The sequence below is a fragment of the Anguilla rostrata genome, chromosome 2 (genome assembly GCF_018555375.3).
Source record: "Anguilla rostrata isolate EN2019 chromosome 2, ASM1855537v3, whole genome shotgun sequence".
NCBI lineage: Eukaryota > Metazoa > Chordata > Actinopteri > Anguilliformes > Anguillidae > Anguilla > Anguilla rostrata.
Window position 1 is genome coordinate 45,374,085 of NC_057934.1, and position 23,292 is coordinate 45,397,376.

Here is a 23,292-nt window from a genome sequence, read left to right on the forward strand (position 1 = left end):
CATACCATAACTGGTATTCTGAAGATCAAGACTAATAGTATGCTCTTATAATGAGACAGGTGCATACACCAAGCTTAACAGATGCAGAAGCAAATAGGTAACAAACGGGAATGTTTGAAAATGGATTCTAAGAGCTTTTGTCGGTTACCCTAAAGAACTAAATTTATTTGATACTATCAACATAAAAGAATTGAAGCAAACACAACATGAACATAGTAGAGGCTATTAAAGGTCAAAATAATTCAATTTAAATCTATACTTCAGCTAAATAAGTGAACGTTTATTACATGCACTATGAACGTGTCTTGGCTTCCCAATTGTTACATTTTGTACTTCTAATTAAACAAATCAGTGGTGGGTAATTAATGTGTCACATCACAAGGAGACTGATCTTTCAGTGTAATTTCATTTTAAATGTCTTTTCTGAAGTTACTAACAAATAAGAATGAAGTATCTCATTTATTAATGTAAAAATGATAGAGATAACACAATGATTACACAATGTAACCTAGAAGGATGCAGCCTTAAGCTTCCGCTGTGCTTCCAACAGTAGGGAAAGAGCTCCTGTATTGCCTCTCATCATATAATAATGCATCATATTCTTAATGTCAATAGCAGTGGAAAACAGACCCTGAACTGGCAGGACGTTCCACCCTATTACGACTGTAAAACCAAATTTGATGTGTTCTATTGTGCCTCATACTGTAAATGGCTCATAGCCAGCCCTCACTTTCACTGTAAAACAACCAGATGCACCTGCATGATTTTGCCCTCTGGGATTAGATGTCAGTTCACAGCAAGGCCATTATCTTTACTCATCTCCAGTGATGCTGAGGGCTACAGAGGCAGTGGGTGCTATTTTTAAAGCTTTGGAATGAATGAATCAGGCCTCAATTCCACTCTCTAACAGATTCAAGTGCTGTCACCAAACTGGCTATTATCTGGACCTGGAATTAATTGAAATGGCCAGGGTTTCCCATGATTAGAATGACGCAAAGACCAATCAGAAAGCAGCGACAGGACTGCCTCCGAGCCCTCTGTCCACCTTGACACGGTCGGCCACGTGCCGCACATTTTCTGCCCCAGCCCCTGAAGCACAAGCTCCTCAGACACAATGTAATCTAGCAGGATGCAGCCGTTAGCTTCCGCTGCGCTTCCAGCAGAAGGGAGAGAGCTCGGCACTCTCTGTCCGGCTCTTTTATCAGCAGCGCAACGCGCCTGACACGGAGCCTCGCACAGATATCATCAGGAGACTCTCCGCTCTTTTGTGCAGCTCCGGCTGGCCTGCTTTGGGGACGGCGCATAGCATATCAAGCTCTGGCCATAACATATTTTGACTACAACAGCATAACCTCAGAGGGTTCAATGCAAGACGCAAAGCACTGGTAAGCCTCAAGAACAGTACAGGCAGGTTAGAGTTTGCTCTAAAAATAAAAAAATAAGTATTTAAAAAAAAACTGTAAAGTGCAACAAACTCTTATGGACAGGTGAGATGAGTATTAACCTGTACCAGGGGATGGAAAGAGAAAAGTGTGTAGAAAGAAATTGACTGCTCATGAGCCATAGTATACCACTTCATCTGTGAAACATGGTGGAGGTAGTGTTATGGCTTGGACATGCATGGCTGCCACTGGAACAGGCACACCTGTTTTGATTGATGATGTGACTGCTGACAGCACCAGCAGAATGAATTCTGAAGAGCACAGAAGCATCTTATCTGCTCAGACTCAATGAAATGCTGCAAAACTCTTTTGACTTCACCTTACAGCTGGAGAATTACACAAAACATACTGCTGAAGCAACCAAGGAGGTTTCCAAGGAGGTTTTTAAGGCCAAAAAGTACAATATTTTTGACTGGTCAAATCAATCACCAAACTTGAATCCGACTGAACATGCATTTCACTCACTGAATAGAAGACAGAATGAAGGTAAAAGGCCTCAGAAACAAACAGCAACTGACGATGGCTGCAGTACAGGCCTGACAGAGCATCACCAGGGAAGATACTCAGCATCTGATGATGTCTATGGGTCACAGACTTCTGGCCGTCATTGAATACAAAGGATTTGCTACCAAGTACTAGACATGAGGACTTTATTTAAGATTATGTTAATTTGCCCAATTACTTTTGGTCCCCTAAAATAGGGGAACTGTGTATAAAAAAGCTGTAATTCCTACATGGATCTATAGATAGCAAATTAAAGTCGACAATCTGCACTTTAACATCATATTCGTTGCTTAATTTCAAATCTAATATATCACACCCATATGTACGTGTTGAACATCTCATTCCAAACCCATGGCTGGGGGAATGGCTTCCATTCAGCCACAACAGCATTACTGAGGTTGGGCACTGATATTGGGCATAAGGCCTGGCTCGCAGTTAAAGTTAAAGTTATTTGATGGGGTAGACATGAGGGCTCAGTGCAGGCCAGTCATGTTATTTCCCACCAAACTCCCAGCAAACCATTTCTTTCTGGGCCTTGCTTTGTGCACGGGGGCCCTGTCGTGCTGAAACAGGAAAGGGCCTTCCATAAACTGTTGCCACAAGGTTGGAAGTGCACAATTCTCTAGAATGTAACTTTATGCTGTAGCGTTAAAATTTCCCTTCACTGGAACTGAGGGGCCTAGCCCAAACCATGAAAAACAGCCACAGGCAATTATTCCTCCTCCACCAAACTTGGCACTATTTGGGCCAGTACAATCGGCATTATGCATTCCGCCAAAACCCAGATTCGTCCGTCAGACCGCCAGTTAGCAAAGCGCGATTAATCACCCTGCATTTCCTCTGCTCCAGAGTTCAATGGCGGTGTGCTTTACACCACTCCAGCCGATGCTTGGCATTGCAAATGATGATCTCAGGCTTGTGTAAGGCTGCTCGGCCACGGAAACCCATTTCATGAAGCTCTTGATGAACAGTTCTTGTGCTGACGTTGTTTCCAGAGGTAGTTTGGAACTCTGTAGTGAGTGCTGGAACGAAGGACAGATGATTTTTATGCGCTACACGCTTCGGCACTCGACGGTACCGTTTTGTGAGCTAGTGTGCCCTACCACTTCGCGGCTGAGCTGCTGCTGTTTCCACTTCACAATAAGAGCACTTAGTTGACAGAAGTTGCTCGAGCATGGCAAATATTTGACGAACTGACTTGTTGGAAAGGTGATAAGCTATGGCACATTTAAATTCACTGAGCTCTTCAGTACGACCCATTCTACTGCCACTGTTTGTCAATGGAGATTGCATGGCTTGATTTTATGCACCCGCTGGTCCTGAGTCTTACTTGCACATACATAGTCCACATACACTAACACATACTAACACCTCAATGGCTCAGGATCAGAAGAAAATAAAAAATACAAAAAAAAGAACAAACCCAATTGCAACACAGCTGAAACTGAATTATTAACTGAGCAAAATGAAACGTCATCTGGCCCTAAAAAGACAGAAGACTGTAGCAAACTCTCTCACCACAGTCACAGGCAAGTAACTGAGAACCACCTGGCCGAGGTACAGACTCAGTGAGCACCACCTAGCCACAGAGACTGGCAGGCACAGAAAATCATGGTTGCCGGATGACAAAAGATTGTGCCAACAATGCAAAGTCAACAAAAGTGAAACAGAGAAACACTTCCTGATAGAATGTGCCAAATTTGACTGCATTCACAATTACAAGCAGACACGCAGTGCACTCATGTACACGTCACACAGACAAACAAACAGACAGACAGACAGACACACACACACACACACCTGACATCACTTACTGCCATTTTCATTATAGGCTTGGCTTTAAAACACATTTTTTTTAAATAACTCATTCATAATCTAACTTAATAATAATTGTATATACTAGTTGTATTTTGCAACCCCTGCTTTGGCAAAACAAGTGCCTATATTTGTCATGCCAATAAAGCACTTTGAAATTGAAATTGAATTGAGAGAGAGAGATGAAGGAAGAGGAAAGACCTGGTTGAAAAGCTGTTGCGTTGTTTCCGTTTATTTTGGCTTTGTTGTTATAATTTATTATTTTTACCCGGATCCTGTGAGGATGAAATAAGTTTTTTGTTTGTTTATTTTATTTATGTATTTCGAAAAATGCTCTCTCCCTCTGTCTCTCTGACACATGATACCACAAAAGCATGTAGACCATGACCTTCTTTGGCAAGCATAAACATTAGAACAAAAAAGACCTAAAAAGTAATGTATATAAAAGAACAGCTTCATTGCTTTCATGTACTACTAGTGTGGTGGGAGAAAACTCCAAAGGCAGGTTAGTGCAGACGAAGGCAGTCAGCTCAATCTTTAAATTCCATGCAATTGTTCTCCACATGCCATGCAATTATACACAGGGCGCTACCACCTCACACCGTTTGTAACACTTGCTTCTTGGTATAATCACTTTTTTAACTGAATTTTCTAGAACCACAGGTTTTCAAGTCTCCGTGCATCCATGTGTTCCCCTCTTCCCTCACTGCCCTTGAAACATCTGAATCTGGCTGAAAACAGCTGAAGGCCAAACAGGATTGCAGAGCTGCTGGCCTGAATTCAATTAAAGTTTGTCCTTAACTTGACCTAAAAGCGAGTGAAACTGTTTTCCTTCCCACGATTTGGGAAGTTAATTTCTGTGAACCTTCTACTGAACTTGACAAAATGAGTAAAGGAAATACTTGCGTTTCATGGCAAGTTAAGGACAAATGTTAGAGACCAGACTACCCAGCAGTATCCATGTACGATGCCAAGAGTGGACGCACTCTCACTGTGGGACAGACAGCTGGCAGGTGTGCAGTGACATACAGCAATACCTTTGAATGCAGTTTCCTTTAAAACAATCCTGAGATAAAAGCAACCAAGTGTATTGTGACTGGTGAGTTTGGGTTTGTGAAAACAGGAAGAACTGTGCGTACACTTCCTCAGGCTTTGTGCCACTTGGTCTGCGTAAGTTCCGCTTGTTAACTCAAACAATATAACACTTTACATCCTTATTCTTAGTACATCTTAGCTGCATGCTGCGCCACCCCATTCTAAAATATCAGGAAAGCATGGATACTTGTGAGCACGGCCTACAAGATGACATTCTTTGCACTGTCATCATGTAAAATAGCTCTACCACAGGGTAGACCTTATTCTTGATTCTTAAAAATGAAAAACAAATTATTTTCACAGCAAGCTCAGGTGTAATGAATGCTTGTTGTAACATGTTAGAAGAAAAAAAAAAAGAAAAAAGACAGAGATAACACATAACAAAATTACAATTGTGATCAGCACTCCCTAGAGAAAGGCTTTGCCAAAATGTCAAGCATTTTGTGCAAGCACTGTATTAATGATTAAATTACACATTGTTTTCCCAATATGTGATTGTGTTCATCTGCTCTTTGACAATTCAGTTATATTGAAGATGGCAGTGTGAATCAATAAGCACTGTACGTCTTCAGGACAAACTAGAGCCAGATAATAATGAAGCGCCACAACCTAGATTCAGAGAGATATATAATTTTCCCCACCCTCATATGATGTCTATTCAGTCTGATTCCCAGTGTGAAAACAAAGAAAACTGCATCCCTGAATCCAAGCACTCCATACAACATGGCATTATTGAAAATGCTTTTCATTCTGCTTGTTCATTTATGATTATTCAATTATGCTTCCATTCTCCCTGCGTAGGATGTGGGATTGTAAATGAAAAGACTTTCAATATGTGTTTGCATTTTCTTGGCTTTTAATTTATCAGAACCTCACTGTGAGCTGATGAGTATTTAATGGTCCTGTCCTTCCAGAAGATGCACTGCTACTGTGCTCATCAGGATGGATATTGCACCCCTGAGATGAGACTGAAAATGAACACCATTCAGCGTGTTTGTTCTTCCTTTAGGATGTTTGTGGCAATGAAGCTACAAAGATTGAATATATGCCAGCACATATTAAATATAAGGATAAATATATCACAATATATGAGCAGTGATAATTTATTTATAACTATTTGCTTGTATATTGTGAAGTGTTGCAGTACCGTGATAACCTTATTATTTCAGTATGTTATTTGCATATTCCATTTTCATAAGAGCTTATCATTATGTGTTGCATAATCTTTATCCTATCCAAGAAGGACATTTTCAGTCTCACAGAAAATTGTGTTTATGCATACAGAACACAACCCTCTGTTCACTTTTACTTTATGTTTCGAGTGGAGACATAGTGATATTTTCACTCTAAATTGTTTTCTTCTTCCTCCAATTTTTTACTGTTTTTAAATTCCTATTTAATGAACTTATTTCATTATTAAATATCATTTTTTAAAAAGCTATTTTAGCCATCTGCTTATTTTAGAACCGTTATATTAATTTAAACATTTGTTATACATGTCATTCAAACTGTATTTGTGTCAACGTGTTTTTTGCATATAAATATGCATTTGTATTCTAGGCGATGCCTATGATTAGTTATAATGCAAATTATTTTGAAGGAAAATGAAGGGAAAGGAAGAGGTCACTGCACTGCTGAAATGGAATATTTTACAAACATCTCTATTTCATATGAAACAAACAGAATTTAAATTGTGAAAGCATTGGTTTCTGGAAAGATGTCATCCTCTTTTTATCTAGTCTTCCCCACCAGTTTCAGACAATTAAGATCTTTCAGATTCAGATTTTTTACTGAAGTGTTTTAGGACCTCAAGACAATCATCAGAGCACATTTAAGACAGCATTGCCTGTCTGGTTGACTGACTGGTAGATATTTCACAGGTGGGCATGGCTTTGCAATCTCTGATCCTCATCGTGGCCAATCCATCAGGACCACACGCAATGGCATCTTATGGTAATGTTCAATCTCTAACTGCTTTTGCAGAACTCTCGGGGTTTGATTAAACTGCAATTTCCTTAAAACTGGGTTATGTGAGTTGAGTTTAAGGGAAAGAGCCTTTTATTGTGAACGCGAAACTATCGCAAATTAACAAGTCTCAGCATTCACATAGCAATAGAATTCCAGTTTTGGTAGGAAAAACACATACAATGCAAAGAAGATGTATCGGTATTACACCAAAAATATGCACGTGAAATAATCAATGAGTTAGTTTGAGTCGGTTCAAGTGTTTTGCAGGTTCCATTGAATCCTATAGGTCTGCGTGTTTCATGCCTTTCCTTGTTCACCCCCGGAAAATACCTGAAAGACTTCATCCAGATAAGCAGGCCCCTGTGGCCTGACGAGGTCACGTGCGTGTCCAGATGTCTGGTAAGGAAGGCTGCAGGAACACTGATAGAGTGGCTGCTGTCTCACAGGAGGCGTTCTGGTCATGGCCACTTTTCTTTGTCTACCACTTTCCAATGGGTTTCGCAGGCAGTGAATGAACAGAGCAAAAAAGATAGCACAAACCCGCTTGTCATTTATAATTGAATTCTTACACACAATAGAGTTGGCAGCATGTACCTAATCAGTATGCCCAGTTGTGTATGAGCCATCACTGAGCTTTTACATAATATGGCATATTTATTTTGGCTGTTATGTTTTTACCATTCCAATCCATTAAAATATCACTATCCAACCATAAGGGTTACAAAATTATTGTTCATTTTTCTTGTCTTATTTGTATTTACAATGTTGGAGGTCGCTCTGGATAAGGCCTTCTTCAAAACAAATCAATAAAAGCAAAAAAAGACATGTAAAACAGCTTGTAACTTTTTAACAAGAAAGACTTCTTGTCTTTAATATTTTGAAGTACACACTCATTTCCGTTTAGATTTAACTTGTGTGAGACATGTCTTCGTACTCATATTTGCAAGCATTAAAAATACTTGTCAACTACTAGTAAACACAATGTAAAACATAAATATTTTGCATAAATGTTTTTTCTTTCATTTTCAAATCAACACATTGATAAATAAATGTTGTGAGAATTATCACTCAGTGCTGGAATGAAACAGTCACTCACACACTGTTCTGCTGAGTAAGCATCTGCATGAACCTCCTTATGGATCTGGGTTGTAAATTTGGACCAATATCATCACTATTGTATCTGTGCTGTGACTCATAATTTCACACATCCAAATCAATCAATTGACAAACTACCGAGATCAGTTCCAGGCCCGGGATTAGGCTTAATATTTCCAGAAAGTAAAAGTAAAAGGACAATTAAGAGTCTAGTCCTAGTCCTTTAACCCTTGCGTATCATTATTAAAGACATCAGGACCTGGAATGGACTCAGTCGGAACAATAAATGCTTTTAAAATCACAAAATGTTGGAGGTAGAACAAAATGGGAAATCAAACCTGCTATGTTCAAGCCTCGTAATTCAGTTAACTTCAGTAAAACGTGGGATAGTATTAGATAAATGCAGAGAGGAAAGTATTCTGGAGTTTACAAAAGTTTAATTTACATGTAGATGATTGCTAAGGTATCCTAAACAGAGGTAGCATGAGAAGAGGTGAGCCAGTAAATCCAAGTCCAATCGCCAAACTGCGTTGCAGCGTCATGATTTAGCAGACTATGAAAAGTGTAACCTGCGTCCTGCCGAAACTGAACACAATAAATGATAGCCTATCCAGAGCAATAAGATCACACACAGCAGGTGTAACTCATTTGCCAGAGACTGGATACGGAGTCGAATTCATAATTTAAGTAACACAAAGCAACAACCCAAACCAGAAAATCAACACGGATAAATTTTGAGCGCTTACTCACGGATTAGAAACGCTGGTAGCAAAGCAGCCGACTTCCGAGCAGGTACCCTCTCGCCAAGAGCCTAGGAGTTGCAGCCAGTGCGGCCAAAAACCGGCAGGAGCCCAGTCAATAGCAAATGATGCAGAACAGCTCTAAAGGAGTGGGATCAACGAAGGCACGTCCGATTCCGCTTCCGAAGAAGTCCAAAAGTCCTTTGGCAGCAGTCGCAAGGTGCGGAGTCAGAGTGAAGGCGGGGTGCCACAGGGCCGCAAAGCCAGGGAGCCACAGGGCCGCAAAGCCGGAGAGTAGAGCCAGACAGCAAAATAACGTTAAATAAAGTCTACAGGATGTCCAAGAGTAGCCTAGCTGTTCCTGCCACAGGCCGCAAAGCCGGTGAGTAGAACTGGAGAGTATGCTGCTTTTCTGTTTGTGAGTCCGTGGGAATCGACCGCAGGATTAAATTCATTGAATTCAAAGCAAGTTGTATTAAGCGATATTCAGACGAAATACTGCATCGGAAATGGCAGGTTTGCTACCTGCGGACGATACACAGATATATTTCAAACCTCGCGAATCACGGTTAGAGGTCTGTATTGTAGATATCAAGGTTTGGATGTTTTCCAATTTTCTGCTCTTGAACTCAGATAAGACCGAAATGTTGGTTTTAGGTCCTAAAATACTAAGGGGGGAAATGTGTACTCTTACTCTTAATTGTGATGGTTGCTTGATCAACATGAACTAACCATGTTGGTCACAAAGCTACACCCTGAGCCGACCAGTGGAGGATGGGTTCCCCCCTTGAGCCTGGTTTCTTTCGAGGTTTCTTCCTATCTGCTACAGTGAGTTTCTCCGTGCTACTGTTACTTTAGGCTCGCTCCTGTGGGGGTTTAGGCCGGGTGTTGTCTGTGAAGCGTATTGTGACAATTGTTTGTCAAATGCGTAATATAAATTAATTTTGATTTGTTTTGTTGAACTGTGTTGTTAATGTGTTTCATGAATTGTTTTTTTTCTGATTTGTTCATTTGTCTTGCCCTTCACTGCCACCTCTGTATAGAGTATGTTTTTGATAAACCTAAGGCCAAATAATTAATTTATACAGGGAGATTTGTCTCCTATTTACAATTCATAGTTTTCCCTCTAGAAAATGCCCTGCTGCCCATCTTAACTTTTGGATTTTTGCCTGAGATTGTAGGGGTTTATTAGGCATGATACAAAATAAAGAGCTTGCTAGCTGGTGTGATGATTTTAGCCAATTTAGCACTTTACAACCTGCAGTATGCAGAAAATAGACACATTCTTTTAAATAAGTGTTGGATTTCAACATGGTGCATGCATTGTGCTTGCACTCATTAATCCCACTGTTCATTGTTGTTCATTAAAGCAGGTTTTTTCATGTGTATGTTTGTCTTTCTAGCCTTTATTTTTGCATTTAAATGTGCAGACATTTTATATTCACTCAACCTCAAAACAGTCAATTTTACTCATAGAGGCAACGGAAAATCTTTATTGATCGATGTCAGAACTTGAGTTTAATCATTTGAACTCATTTTACAAGAATACATGGTAAACACAGTTCATAAAGAAAAGTTATGTTTATTGACAAACATTCTGTTTACAGAACATAAAATTAATTTGTAATGTTGGTATAATAGCACATCAACTGAGGACATCATGTGAAAAATGAGCCGCTTCAAATAGTGAAAGAAGTCATCTAAAAATTAATTAGGCCTACAGTAGTTTTCTCATTTCCAATCTAAGCTGAAAATTTAACTCATAATTATTCCCATAGTTCTTTTTTTCTGGTACGTTTATGCTCACAAGAGAACTGCAAGAAGCAGCATAATGCTAAGGAATCTGAATTGTTATACAACTGACTTAACACAGCAATGTCTTCTTTGTTATCCACTACCATATACTATATACATGCACTAAAGATGTTTTTATTTAAAAATGTTTTTATCTTCCTGAAGACATACACCAATGGTTAAATAGACTGGGCAATTACCCATACATACTGGTAATTGGGGCATTCTGTGGAGCATATGTCTCCTGCATGTCTCTCTGAAAGGGCTTGTTTGTATGCTTTCACAGATAGAAGGCAAGTCCGAGCACAAACCGCTGCAAGAACAACAAATGCAACACGGGAATCAATTTATTTGGATTCCCTTGGCCTCCGTGGTCACTGCAATTGCACAACAAGTCTGGACATTTTAATAGTGGATCTAATACAGATACACAGCCTCCAACTTCACTGGCAAGGAAGTGACACATGCAGGCTATGACAGCTATTGCTGGGTTTAATAAAAGGCTTTGTCATGGACAAATGATGTGCAGTTCAGTGCAATGCATTTTGTGTGGTAAGATAAGTGTAAGTGTTGAAATATTAGTGTTTTCATACAAACTCTCACTGAGAGGAATTGTAGTCCATTGCAAGCACAGCAAACAGAAGGGAAATCATTTTCCTAAAAACTGGTCAAAATGAGATAGAAAATACAGAAAAACTTTTAGTAACATGTAACACTGGTTTATATAATGATTACATTTTAACAAAATTATGCTAAATGTTATTCAGCCAGAACCACTGTTGTCAAAATTACAATCTTTATTAGTGATCTTGTTATGGCAATCAAAATGGCAACACAGTTGCTTGCTAAAAGTGGCACTGTTCTGGAATCCATCCTGGCCATCCATGCAAGCATGCATAGGGGTAACGCAGAGAGGGCAGCAGAGGAGGGGTACTCCAGAACAGATCCAGCAGCAAGGCATACCTTCAATTATCAACCTTTAATTCATTATCATAGGCATGTCTTTGGGTGTAGGAGGAACCCAGGGCACCCAGACACAGGGGGAACAACTCCACATAGAAATACCACGGCCGGGTTTGAACCTAGAACCTTACTGCTACAAGGCAGTATTACCATGTGCTACAACACTGATCAACAAAGAGTCAAAGAGAGGTTTTACCCTGTGATAGATCAGCGGCCTGTCCAGGGTGTAATCCTGCCTCTTGCACACTGGGATAGGTTCCAGCACCCCTGCGACCGTGCTCAGGATAAGCGGGTATAGACAATGGATATATATCAATAAATTACTGTATTAACATTTATTTTTCCATTGATGTTTCTGGGAGTTACAGTTTTTATGATTATCTTTTGCCTCAGAAGTGTACTCGTGTACTAAGAAGTGTACTACAGTAAGTGCACTTTTTAGAGAATACTCACTTTTGTCAGCAGCTGACCCAGTTTCATAGTGCTAGTGTCATTTTATCACTTGGAACTTTCAGATTCTAATTATTAGAACACTCGCTGGCAACATCTCATAGTACAGCTACTGTACTGCTCTCTGTTCAGTTGTAACCACATTTTAAAACAACAATCAAAACTGCTGGAGTGACATTTTTTCACAGATTATCTGAGAGAAGATAAACTATTTCAGAAAAAAACACTGCCCACTCAGTGCTGGTTTTATACAGCCAAATTAATCTGCAATTCAAGTATTACTTGCCATGTTTCAGTTGGCTTTAAAGAAGTCCAGAAGGCCTAAAATGTCATCATCTGAAATTGAACCGGCAGCTTAATTTACAGTGTGTTGCTGCTCTGCATGAAATTAATAAAACATTTTACTCTGGTAGTGAGACTGACCTTTCTGTGGGTGCTGTGATTTTTTTAAACCCTCCCACTCTTGTTTAAGAGAAGTAGGCATTTCTCTGTGAATCATTTTAAAGAATGTCAATCCTGTCACTCTTGTTTCCCAATTCTGTCTTCAGATTTTTTTTTTTTTAAGTGATGGCCCTTCCATTTCTTTCACTCATCATTACCACCATTCTGGGCTCAGATGACACCAACCTCCTCTTTTCTGTGGCTACCTTTTCAAGGAGACAGGTGGGAAGAGTAACTTCACAGCATTAGCAGTGGTGAACAAGCATCACTGGCTTACTGAATTATATTTCATCTACGAGCGAATTCAAGTTTTGCGTAATTGAATACTATTTTATTAATCAGTCATCTATTACTTATTTCAGCAGAACACTGGAAAGCCTAAATTCTTGAAAAATCTTAATATTCCCAGAGACAGCATAAGTAAAATGCATCCATCAGCAGAGTATCCATGAGAGTGTCGGTTAAGTGATGTTCTGTTTGTTCTCATTTAGTTCCTTGGGCTATTTATACAAAGGAAAATCCGTTCAGAATTTAAAAATACAAGTTAAAGATGTTGAAAATGTCAACACACAGTGTAATTCAAATTGCCTTGAGGCTTAAGTCTGTTGCTAAATTCTTTTGGCTTGGGCTGACTCATTCCTCAAATTCTAGCATATTTTGAATAATATGCAACCATAATAGGGAACACTTTGGAGAGTAGTGTGCCTCTGAAAACACTGTCATGACATACAGTAGTGAGGGCCAAATAAATGTGCTGCTTTTTTACCGAGCGCTCCACATGAGGAAATCTGAGCTCATTTGACTTTATTGCATTGCCTGTGAATCACTCTGAATGAGACAGTTCAGATGTGCATCTCTCTGTATGTGTGTCTTTTGAAATATCATAATGGAGATGTTGAATAAGATAGATGAACATGGGAAAAGTCTTCAACAAGGCATTGCCAGCAATGTTATCTTTTCCGAGTTGAGTATGCTAAAATGCCTGAAAAACAAACTGCACTGCACAAGATGCTTGTTAGTGTTATGCATTTGATGAAGCAAAACAAGCAGCTTATGATCAGTTAACACTATGATGAGACAAAAAGCAGAGCTCACTGAAACATCAAAGTGCTGCAGCACAAGGACCAGTGCAAGTGCCTCCTTCTCAGTGGTGGAGTATACTCTCTAAAACGGCTAAAGTAATAGATTAGATGCCCAACCTCATGAGAATCATCTTGGAGAAGGACTACCCACTTCCGTCCACAGCAAGCTTAAACAGGAGTCAGGCAGAGAGAACAGGAGCACTGACTAAAATGGCCTTAACATTATTCAAAAGCAAGCGGACATTTTATTAGACCAAACAACATCAACTTTATTAAGGTGGTTAATCAAGGGAGATGCAACCACAGCGAAACTGACTTACGGCTTCTATCTTGAAGATAACAGAATGAACCTGCTCTCTCCCAACAATTATTCACAAATATGTTACGGAGGCCTGGCCGAATATTCCTTGTGCTCAGGCAGTTCATGTCTTGTTTTGTAGTAAGGAAGCAGGACCGAATTGGGTGCTGCACAGAAGGGAGGTCATCCGTGACCAACCTGTGCACGCGGCGCCGACGGTTCGGAGCAGGCGGAAGACGCAGAGGTGAACTCACCCTGTGACAGTGCTGTCAGATCACTGGACAGCAGGGCCGTGTATTCAGGCTTGGTGTTATAGTTGCTCACAGAAGCAGCAGCAGGAAGCTTTTGGGTCGTATGTGAGATGTTCATCAGACCTTTCTGTTGCTCCTGGGGCAATCACATGATGTTTATCAGACCTATAGCGGTAGCAGTAGCGGGCAGAGGCAAGAGGCTTAGCAGCAGGGCCCGGTGAAGACGGCAGTCATGACAGCAACTTACGCCAACAGCATATAGGAGCAGATATAGGTTTTGCCCGCATAGCCGACACAGGACAAGGTCCCTGGCCTTTGAGTTAGCTTGTTTGTTACTGGCCTCAATATGAGGGCCACTGCTGACAGCTTCAGTGAACATTAAAGTAGCTCTAGAAGCAGTGGCTTCCATATGCGATCGCTAAATGCATTTTCTACTGGCTTATCTCATACCATTTCATAGAAATTGTTTCATAGAAACCAATTCCAGACACAGGTGAGGTAATTTTCACAAGGGAAACTTGTGAAGCTTTTTTGATAATGCTGTTTTTTTGGTGATAAGCTCCTGGGACCAACTCATAATTTCTACACAACACTGCAACAGCAAAAGAAAAGAAAAAAATGTTGATACTTGCCGCAGCATTGATGTGTGGAGTTTAAAAAATTTTTTTTTGATATGCTAATTTTCTTGATTTCACCGGCCAAAGGCTAGACAGGTGTGACGATACTTTAAGTATGCCAACTCATATACTCACATTACATAGGTTTTCCCAACTCAAATCTGGTCTGTTTACAGTGATTAATATGCCACTTCTGCTTTACCCATCAACATGCATTATAAAATCAGCGTCCAGACAGCTTCAAGGCATTTCAAATGTGCTGTAACTCATTCAAAAATAACTGCACCATAGTTTCTGAACAGCTGGGTTGGTTATTAGGTACAATCTGCTGTCTACTTTTGTCCTTTTAAGTGTCAGACTGAATCACACACCATTTAATATTCTGCAAGCAACAAAAGGTCAGCTTTCTTGCAGCTGTCCAAGTGTTCTATGGTTGAGTCATTTACTAACTACCCAAATTAAATGCTATGATGTGATTGTACAAAATGAAAATACAGAACAGGTTGTAACCATACCAAACTGACCAACAGGCATGACAGAGAGCAATCATGACAGAGCACAAATGTTAGTTGCTGTGCTTCCTTTCATTTAGGAAATACTAGAGATGAAGAGTAGCATGATGCTACAAAAACCAACAGCAAGTGAAAATGCATGAATGCATAAAAAATATGTGACTGGACACACTCAAAACATGTATTACAACAGGAGCACAACCAAAGCCCAATCAAGAATGAGCCCCCAATAAGTTACATCGCAAAATCCATCCATGTTACATTAACTGTGGAACAACAGTTTGGGTATAGCGAACCAAACCCATATGCCAAAAGCAAAACCAGGTGCTGATAAAACTGAAATGTAACCAAAATAATGTTTATTACAAATTAATAAACACAAAACAAGCTAAAATCATAAAATACATACAAAACGACAAAACAAGCTAAAATCATAAAATGCATAAAAATAAGATGCAGAAGACTGCTACCCTGATCTTCAATCTGTAGTTATTCTTCTTCCCAAGAAAAATACAATGGAAGGTCTTCTACAGGTTTCCTACTCTGTCAACTTACCAAAATCATAACAAAAAGGTGCACAAAAAGAAGAAAATAAACACAGCCTGTCCTTGGCAACACAGTACACCACATGAAAAGGCCAAGGAAATAAATCAATAACAAAAGGCTAGAACCTAAACAGGATAAGGCGCTATCAAAATATGTAAGCCAGCAATTCTGTTCATCAAAGGAACGTGCCCCTTTAAACCCTCAAGCTCCCCATGCCAGCTCCACCTATAGGCAGAAAGACAGCATTCAAAAAAACAAAAACAAAACAGAAGAGCAAAAATGCTAACATACCACACTGTGTTTCCTCTGCAAAAACTATGAATAAAATATGCCCAGAAGGGGAAACCAATCACAGGACACTTTAACGCAATACCACTATTATTAGGAAGCCAATAGTTATTGCACCATTACCTGCAGCTTTATGGAGCTAACTAAGCTACTGACGATACTGTAGGTAGAATTATTAAGTACAGTTTTAACAGCACGTATAACTTGTAAATCAGTTTGCTACATAAGGTTGTACAACTAAATTTGTCTAAATGTTCATGGACATTTTTCATTGTTTGTATATTTTATCACCTTGGGGAAGGGGCGGGTATGGGAAGGAAATAGGCACTGATAGGTGATTAAATGGTCTCCATTTTAGGACTGTATTACAATACATTGTATCACCAGCTGGGCAATCACATTTTGTGTTTTCATCTTTAGCATACTTTTCATGTCTTAATGAAATAATAGAATGAAAGTTACAACAGTTCCTCTTGCTGCCTATAAAGTAGGAAATTAGTATTTTACTCCTGACACAAATGGTAATCAGTGGAAGGAGATGAGGAAATTCATGGTGTGAGTACTTTGACTGGTAATAGACAACATGACCAGCTGCATCTTGTGGTGGCCTGCTGGAGTGGTCTGATGACTCATACAGGGAGACAACCAGTTACAGTTGTCCCATTGAGATGGCACAAGAGCTTAAATGACTAAGTCCAGTGTAAATGGGCTGTGAAATGAAAGTAATGTAAGTTTTCGAAGAGTTAATTTTCATCAACTTTCAGACGGTAACTTTGACATCTTTCTAGAAAAGATGTGCATTACTGCTTGGCACTGATACAGAAGGATACATACTGTCGCTTATTTTCTCTGCCTTTCATAATAATAAGCACATCTCAGAGGTATCAAGCTGTTACTATGGACCACATCCTGAACGTGTACAGTAGCTACCTGAACTGTAATGCAAAACCTTGCTTGTTCTGCATTATCAAACCATGTCTTGCATGCTTGATATGGTGTAGCTGAGCTTACACAACTCAACAAGTAGAAGTATTTACATTTTATAAAATGCTAAAGGATTGATATGGGGATCCATTTTACTTGCATCCAACAAAACAATGGCATACATCTAATTTATGTATAAAATTATTACTCTGATCCAGACTCTAAAATACTTGGTGAAGTAATTAAGTAATTTCACACATTAATAACAAATTATTTTCATGTTCTTCACATGGTGAAAGAGATGAACTAAAAAATAATTATTCAGAGGCTTGCTTCACATTTTATACAACATCCATTTTTTTTTACCATTTGCATGGAGAGATTGTAGTCCTTAGAAAGACATGACTACAAAGTCTGATAACAAAGTCATGTCTTTCTAAGGACTACAATCTCTCCATGCAAATGGTTAAAAAAATATGGATGTTGTATAAAATGTGAAGCAAGCCTCTGAATAATTATTTTTTAGTTCATATCTTTCACCATATAAATTAACCATTCAATGCATTTAAATAATACCTCAATAACATTATTTCATAAAGATCTCACATACAGTATTTTAAAAACTAGAGAGGGATCACTGAGCTTGCTTTATCAGTAACATTTACGAGGATTGATGATAAGATTGCTCCATATCAATTGCAGTATACACAGAATTAAGGACTTATTTTTCTCAATAAATAAAGAAATAAATAAATCTAATTCAATGCTACAAAACAGTACATAACCCACATATATATGTATATTTGAGAGTGGAGCAAAATTCACGCACACATTATTAAAGACAATTAGGTAGGCTACCAAAATGCACTAGCAAATAAACAAACCTGGCTGGTTTCCTAACACGGTTTAACAAAACCGTTAGGCAAGGCAATCACTTTCACTGTCAGACTGAATGAAAAAGTACTTCAATAGGAAAATAACAGAGATGAATGTTTGACATTTTCTGCATGTATTGGTAAACTGCAAGGCTGTCCGATGGTGAACAGTGTTATTTGTCTTACGTAGCATATCTACGATGTTTTAGGCTTATCCTTATTGCATTGTCTGTGTAGACATTCATTTTCAGCAGCATCACGCTAGCCCCGGGGTGTATATTTTTCCACATTGGTTAAATGTTGCAGCCGCTGTATAATTCATGCTGGGGAGTTCTGTTGATTTGATAGCACAGGCTACTATTTTATGCAATTTTTCTATTGCTGACAATTTGGCTATTACCTTTTACTTGCCATAGAAACAGTTAAACTAATATTCTGTAGAAGTTTTAAATAACCATCAGGTTAAAACTTGCTTATTTGGTTTATGATTTTTTTTTCCTCCACTGCCAGCACATGACAATTCAGAACTCATTGTAGTGGAATGTGTCGCTAGTGTGGAAATATGCGAATTGCATGCAATGGGAAAAAATGATCGAAGCCGCTTTTTACAATCATGAAAGTGCCTTCGTGCAGCGGCTTTCATCTCTGCCTCCCGCATTAGGGAACCAGCTCATAGGAAGCGCCTACAGAAAGCAAGATGCTCATTCGTTTCTGAGACGCCACGCGAGCAGGGCAACGACATGTAACCTGGATTTACAGGTGAAGGTGACACACTAAGAGGATTTTGTCATTAAAAGAAGTTGTGAATTTGAAACAGCTGTTCGGACGTAACTTTTGTTTTAATTTCCGCGTGGTTTCAATTGAAAACCAGTGTCTTTCAGTAAGGTAAGCATTCCATACCTATAAACAGTAGGCTAGTTAATAATATGGTGGTGAATAACAATAACATGAGAATGTCCATTTGTAATGACACGAGTTATTTTCCTTAAAATAATTGCTAATTAAAAGAAAATAGGCAATACATAGTTTGTTTGTTCGGCTGAACGTAGGCGTTTTCTTTCGATTAAAATACAAATTCAGATTAAACACAATTCAAAATATTTAAAAGATAATGTGAATACATACTTTCTACTGTTCTAGGTCTTCTGCATATGGCATAGATGCAATGTATTAGTGACATGCGTGCTTCAGAAAGTAGACTGGTTATATTCATTTTGGAATACGGGCACTAAATTGACTCGTGTTAGCAATGCAAAGTGCGCTGTGTTATTGCCTTAAACTATAACGTAAAATACACAAATCTTATTGGAGCAACATAAAGACAACTTTGCACTGAAAGGAGTGTACAATTAAAATTTTTTTTTTTTTTTTACATAGGAATAAAGCATTTATACATTGCAGCAGGCTGTAACACCTAAATTAAAGACTTGTTGAAAGCGTTTTATGGCATGAGACTTTCTGTTGAGAAGTGCTTGGTCTGTTAACTTTTAAAATACAAGCCTATTCAAACGAATGACATTGCCTTTCTTTTGAAGCCAATGTGACATATCCTGCAAACTGAGATGGCTTGAATTTGTGTCAAGAAACCCTTTTGGGCAATGAAGAATAAACGTCCTCTCCACTTGAATGTTTGTGTGCATGTGGGATGACGTGGATCACACGCTATGGGCCAGGTGCTGTCAAACACATGAACACACACACAGAAACACATGCAGATGAATCAGCGCTCTCAAACATATGCCAATTCTGCAAAATGAATCTCTCCTCAGAGCACCACAAAGCAGAGCTGCATTTTTTTCACTTACTGCCGCATGAGAATGGATCACTGGGAGGCACGGGGAAGATGAGCGATTTACAGGACAGCGCCGAGCTGGAGAGGCTGGTCCTGCTGACCATCAGGGAGCCCACGACCATCGCCCTCACTGTCATGTACACTCTTTCCTTCGTGGTGGGGTTCATTGGGAACATCATGTCCATCAGGGTGCTGACCAGCAAACGAAGCAAAAGGCTGGCTGGGGTGAGCACCACCCGGACCCTGCTGATCAACCTGGCCGTGTGTGACCTCATGGTGGTGTGCGTCTGCATGCCCATCACCCTGGGCAACAGGATCTACACGGCCTGGGTATATGGGGACTTCCTGTGCAGGGCGGTGCCCTTCACCCAGGCGGTGTCCGTGTCAGCCAGCGTCCTCAGTTTGACCGTCATCAGCGTTAACAGGTACTACAGCGTCCACAGCCCTCTCACCGCCAGGTCCTTCTTCACCTGGCGGAAGATTTTCTGGACCATTGTGGTGGTGTGGGTCCTGTCCTCTAGCATCTGCATGCCCCTCATCTTCATGAACAAGCGGGACGAGATCCAGCCAATTGAGGATCGGCCTTTCGTCTTCCATGTCTGCAGGGAGATCTGGCCTCAGGAGAGGCTCAAGCAGGTCTACAACGTCCTGCTGTTTGTCACCCTCTACTGTCTCCCGGTCACCTTCAACCTGATCATCAGCTTCCTGACGGGGCGGAAGCTGTGGAGTACTTCCCGCCACTTCTCTGAGCTTGACTCCCGCAGCCGGGCCGTCCATTCCTCGCGCCTAAAGACCCGCAAGAACATCGCCAAGATGGTGGTGGCCCTGGTCCTGGTGTTCGCCATCTCCTGGCTGCCCCTCTACATGGCCGACATCTGGATCGACCGCGAGGAGCGGCCGCCTCCCTGGATCTGGAAGCTGCGGCCCTTCGCCCAGTGGCTGGGCCTCACCAACTCCAGCCTGAACCCCATCTGCTACTGCTTCATTGGAGACTTGTACCGCTCGGCCAAGGTCATCAAAAGCAGGTACCACCAGAGGATCATCTCCTTCTTCAGCTCATCCTTCACAGAGGAGCAGACTGCCTCCACGCCCCTGCCCAATCTGCTGTCCTTCAAAGTGCCAGAGGTTGAGGCGCATGGGGAGACCATCTGTCAGGTGACAGAGGAGCACTTTTCTGACTGGTACCCTCACAGTACTGTGTGTGAGACTCCACCCACGTCCAGCCAGCAAGTGTCTCTGCAAACACTCTCGGGCAGGAGAGGCTCCGGGAGCATGTCTGACCAGACGAGCCTCTAGCCTGTGATTGTAATCAGCGCTGCTGTGCTATTTGTGGCCCCTCTTCACTCAACATGCTCACATCAGAATGCTGACTCGTACTGCACAGACATTGGTCTACAACCTGTTGCCTTAGCGAATTTTTTTGAATCATTTGGTAAAACAAGTATATCTCTATAAGGGAACACATGACCACACTGAGGTCATCATCATGAGCGATTCATTTTGTAAATTGAACTCAGTGTGTTGTGGAATAGACAGTGAAATGCTTCATACTGTAACAATCATGAGTGGATTTGTTGAGATTTATCAAAAATAATTTACAGATTGTGACTGCTGTATGTTGATGTATGTACATCGTTACATTCATCCATCTGAAAAAAATCACAGTTGTACTTGATTCAGTGTTCACCTTTAACTTTGTATTTCTGTTTACTACTTGGGTGTTTTAGTTGGCCATTGTTTCCAGTGTTGAATAATGTTTACATGTCATTGACTTGCTGTTTTATAGACAACCTAGACTGGCACTGGCCCCATAATGTTGATCTTAATGTACCAAAACTTTAATGAGATATGGGTGTATAAGTCATACTTAGGCCAGTGTAAGACAGCTGTATGTAACCACTGAAAATAGAATAACCAAAGTCTGTCTTATTGTCAGGCTTAGTCATAAACTTTAGCTATTTATGCAACACTTCCCAGAGATGTAATTTTCTTGTTTAATTACCCAATGAAAAGTAACAGAAATTAATGGTTTAATCTCTGAGATACCAGACATTTTATGCATATGCTTCAAATGAATTTGGCTTCTTTCTGAAAAATGACAGCAGTATATTTTATAATAAGGCGTAAATTAATTTATTTTACATTGTCATCTGCTACAAACACGTTTTACCACTTAAATTTTATACAATATATGGAATGCATGTACTGTACATTAAATGTTCAAATTCAGTGTGTTAATATTAATTGGAGTGTGTGCATGACAGATTAAGACACTCCTTTCAGGATAGTTAAGATTATTTAATGGGGAGTTCTGTACATGCACAGGTTTCAGGGACCACAGTATGCTAGGCTGGCAGCACCATTCAGAGACAGTAAGCAGGTTAATTAACTACAGATTTCTTCTCAAGGAAGAGAGATGTTAAGGCTGACGGGGACGCGGAGGTCAGAAGGATAACAAAAGAAGGGTCACCCCCACCTGTCATTTTGAAAGTCTCCTGAGGATGCCTGGCAATGACAGGGAAACTTGTAAACTCCTAGCAATGTGCAGCTGTGTCTGATTAAAAGCAATTGTTTTGGAACGTCCCTGTAAAGACTGATAGTGCCCATTTGTCCTGTGGCCATTCACGAGCGATGGAGTGTATTTATGACTCAGCAAAGGCTCACACCTTGTGTCCTTGTCAACAAGTCTTTTCACACATCTGTCACCTCAGCTGGTACATGTCCTCCATATGCCTGTAGGTATCAGGTACATGGAGACAAATGAGAACAGGACGGTTGGTTCTGAGCAGGTGGGAAACCGGCACCATTTCTGAGGCTGTGGCTTCACATTATGTATATTATATGCAACCATGCATGACAAATATACTGTAACAGATACTAATATTTACCATGAAATTTGTGTGTGTGTTTGTGTGTGTGGAGGCGGGGGGGGGGGGGGTCTTGTTTGTGTGTGTGTTCTTATTCTGATGTTCTCTAAAAAAAAATGTTTCCAAATCAGCCACTTCTATATTTTATAAGTTTTCAAATATTCATCATATTACTTCATCGTATATAAATAAGTAAAGTTACAGAATTTAAAATACAGATGCTGGCACTCACGTCTGTGAATTATCCGAAGAACCAGTAATCATTGATAAAAGCATAAATGACAAGTAAAACCTAAAATCTACTACATTACAAAAATGCCTTGACTCAATTAAACTTCTAATTGGTTACATGGTTAATTTATAGGCCGTATTTTTGGAAATCAGGGCAGTGGAAACACGGACCGAGAGGTGTGATTTATGGGGACAGACTGTAATCTGACTGCAGCATGTCACAGCTCTCTCACTTGGGAGATTGGCAGCCCATTCTCCATCAGTGTCCCCAACAGCTGTTTGTCAAACCGCACTGATAAGGCAAGCTGCTATATCAACACCAATGGTGCCTCTTAGATAGGAGGGAGGTGACACTCCAGTTTCTCTCTGTCTCTCACTCACTCATCCTATTTTTCTCAGACCCTCTGTCAGGTTTGCTCTTTCAAATCTCATGATTTGTGTTGAGTTCTTTATAGACTGACCTGTTAACATGCAGTGCACACTGCTGGAAGCCAGGCAACAGGGTAGTATGTATCCACCCAAGTGCATCCTTCCCCTCAAAAAAGATAGGACCTCTGGATGCCATATTTAATTAGCATGTGGCAAGCATAACATATTCAGCAACATATTAATGGGTAATTTGAATTTGCATTCTATTTTCATATTTATGTGTGCCACATTAATCTATGATTATAATATAATTGGGGTAATATTGCAATTCTG

The 23,292-nt window shown here is 40.1% G+C and overlaps 1 protein-coding gene and 1 long non-coding RNA gene across 3 annotated transcripts in view; one reads left to right on the top strand and one right to left on the bottom strand.

Annotated features, from left to right (window-relative positions):
* LOC135248185 (uncharacterized) overlaps positions 1-9,180 on the bottom strand; it is a 53,233-nt gene extending 44,053 nt beyond the window's left edge. Inside the window, exons 1-2 of the long non-coding RNA XR_010328382.1 lie at positions 8,670-9,180; positions 7,155-7,302 (exon numbers count right to left, since the gene is read on the bottom strand). This is a non-coding gene — a long non-coding RNA (uncharacterized LOC135248185). The remainder of the gene's footprint in view (positions 1-7,154; positions 7,303-8,669) is intronic.
* An 8,795-nt stretch (positions 9,181-17,975) lies between these two features.
* zmp:0000001069 (QRFP-like peptide receptor) lies at positions 17,976-22,075 on the top strand. Of its 2 annotated transcripts, none has more exons than XM_064322516.1 (2): positions 17,976-18,585; positions 19,236-22,075. In XM_064322516.1, the coding sequence occupies exon 2, from the start codon at positions 19,346-19,348 to the stop codon at positions 20,786-20,788; it is 1,443 nt and encodes a 480-aa protein (XP_064178586.1). In that variant the 5' UTR covers positions 17,976-18,585; positions 19,236-19,345; the 3' UTR covers positions 20,789-22,075. The 2 variants fall into 2 exon arrangements, with proteins under 2 accessions (XP_064178586.1, XP_064178587.1); XM_064322517.1 differs by having other exon boundaries at positions 17,977-18,585; positions 19,470-22,075.
* The last annotated feature ends 1,217 nt before the right edge of the window (positions 22,076-23,292 follow it).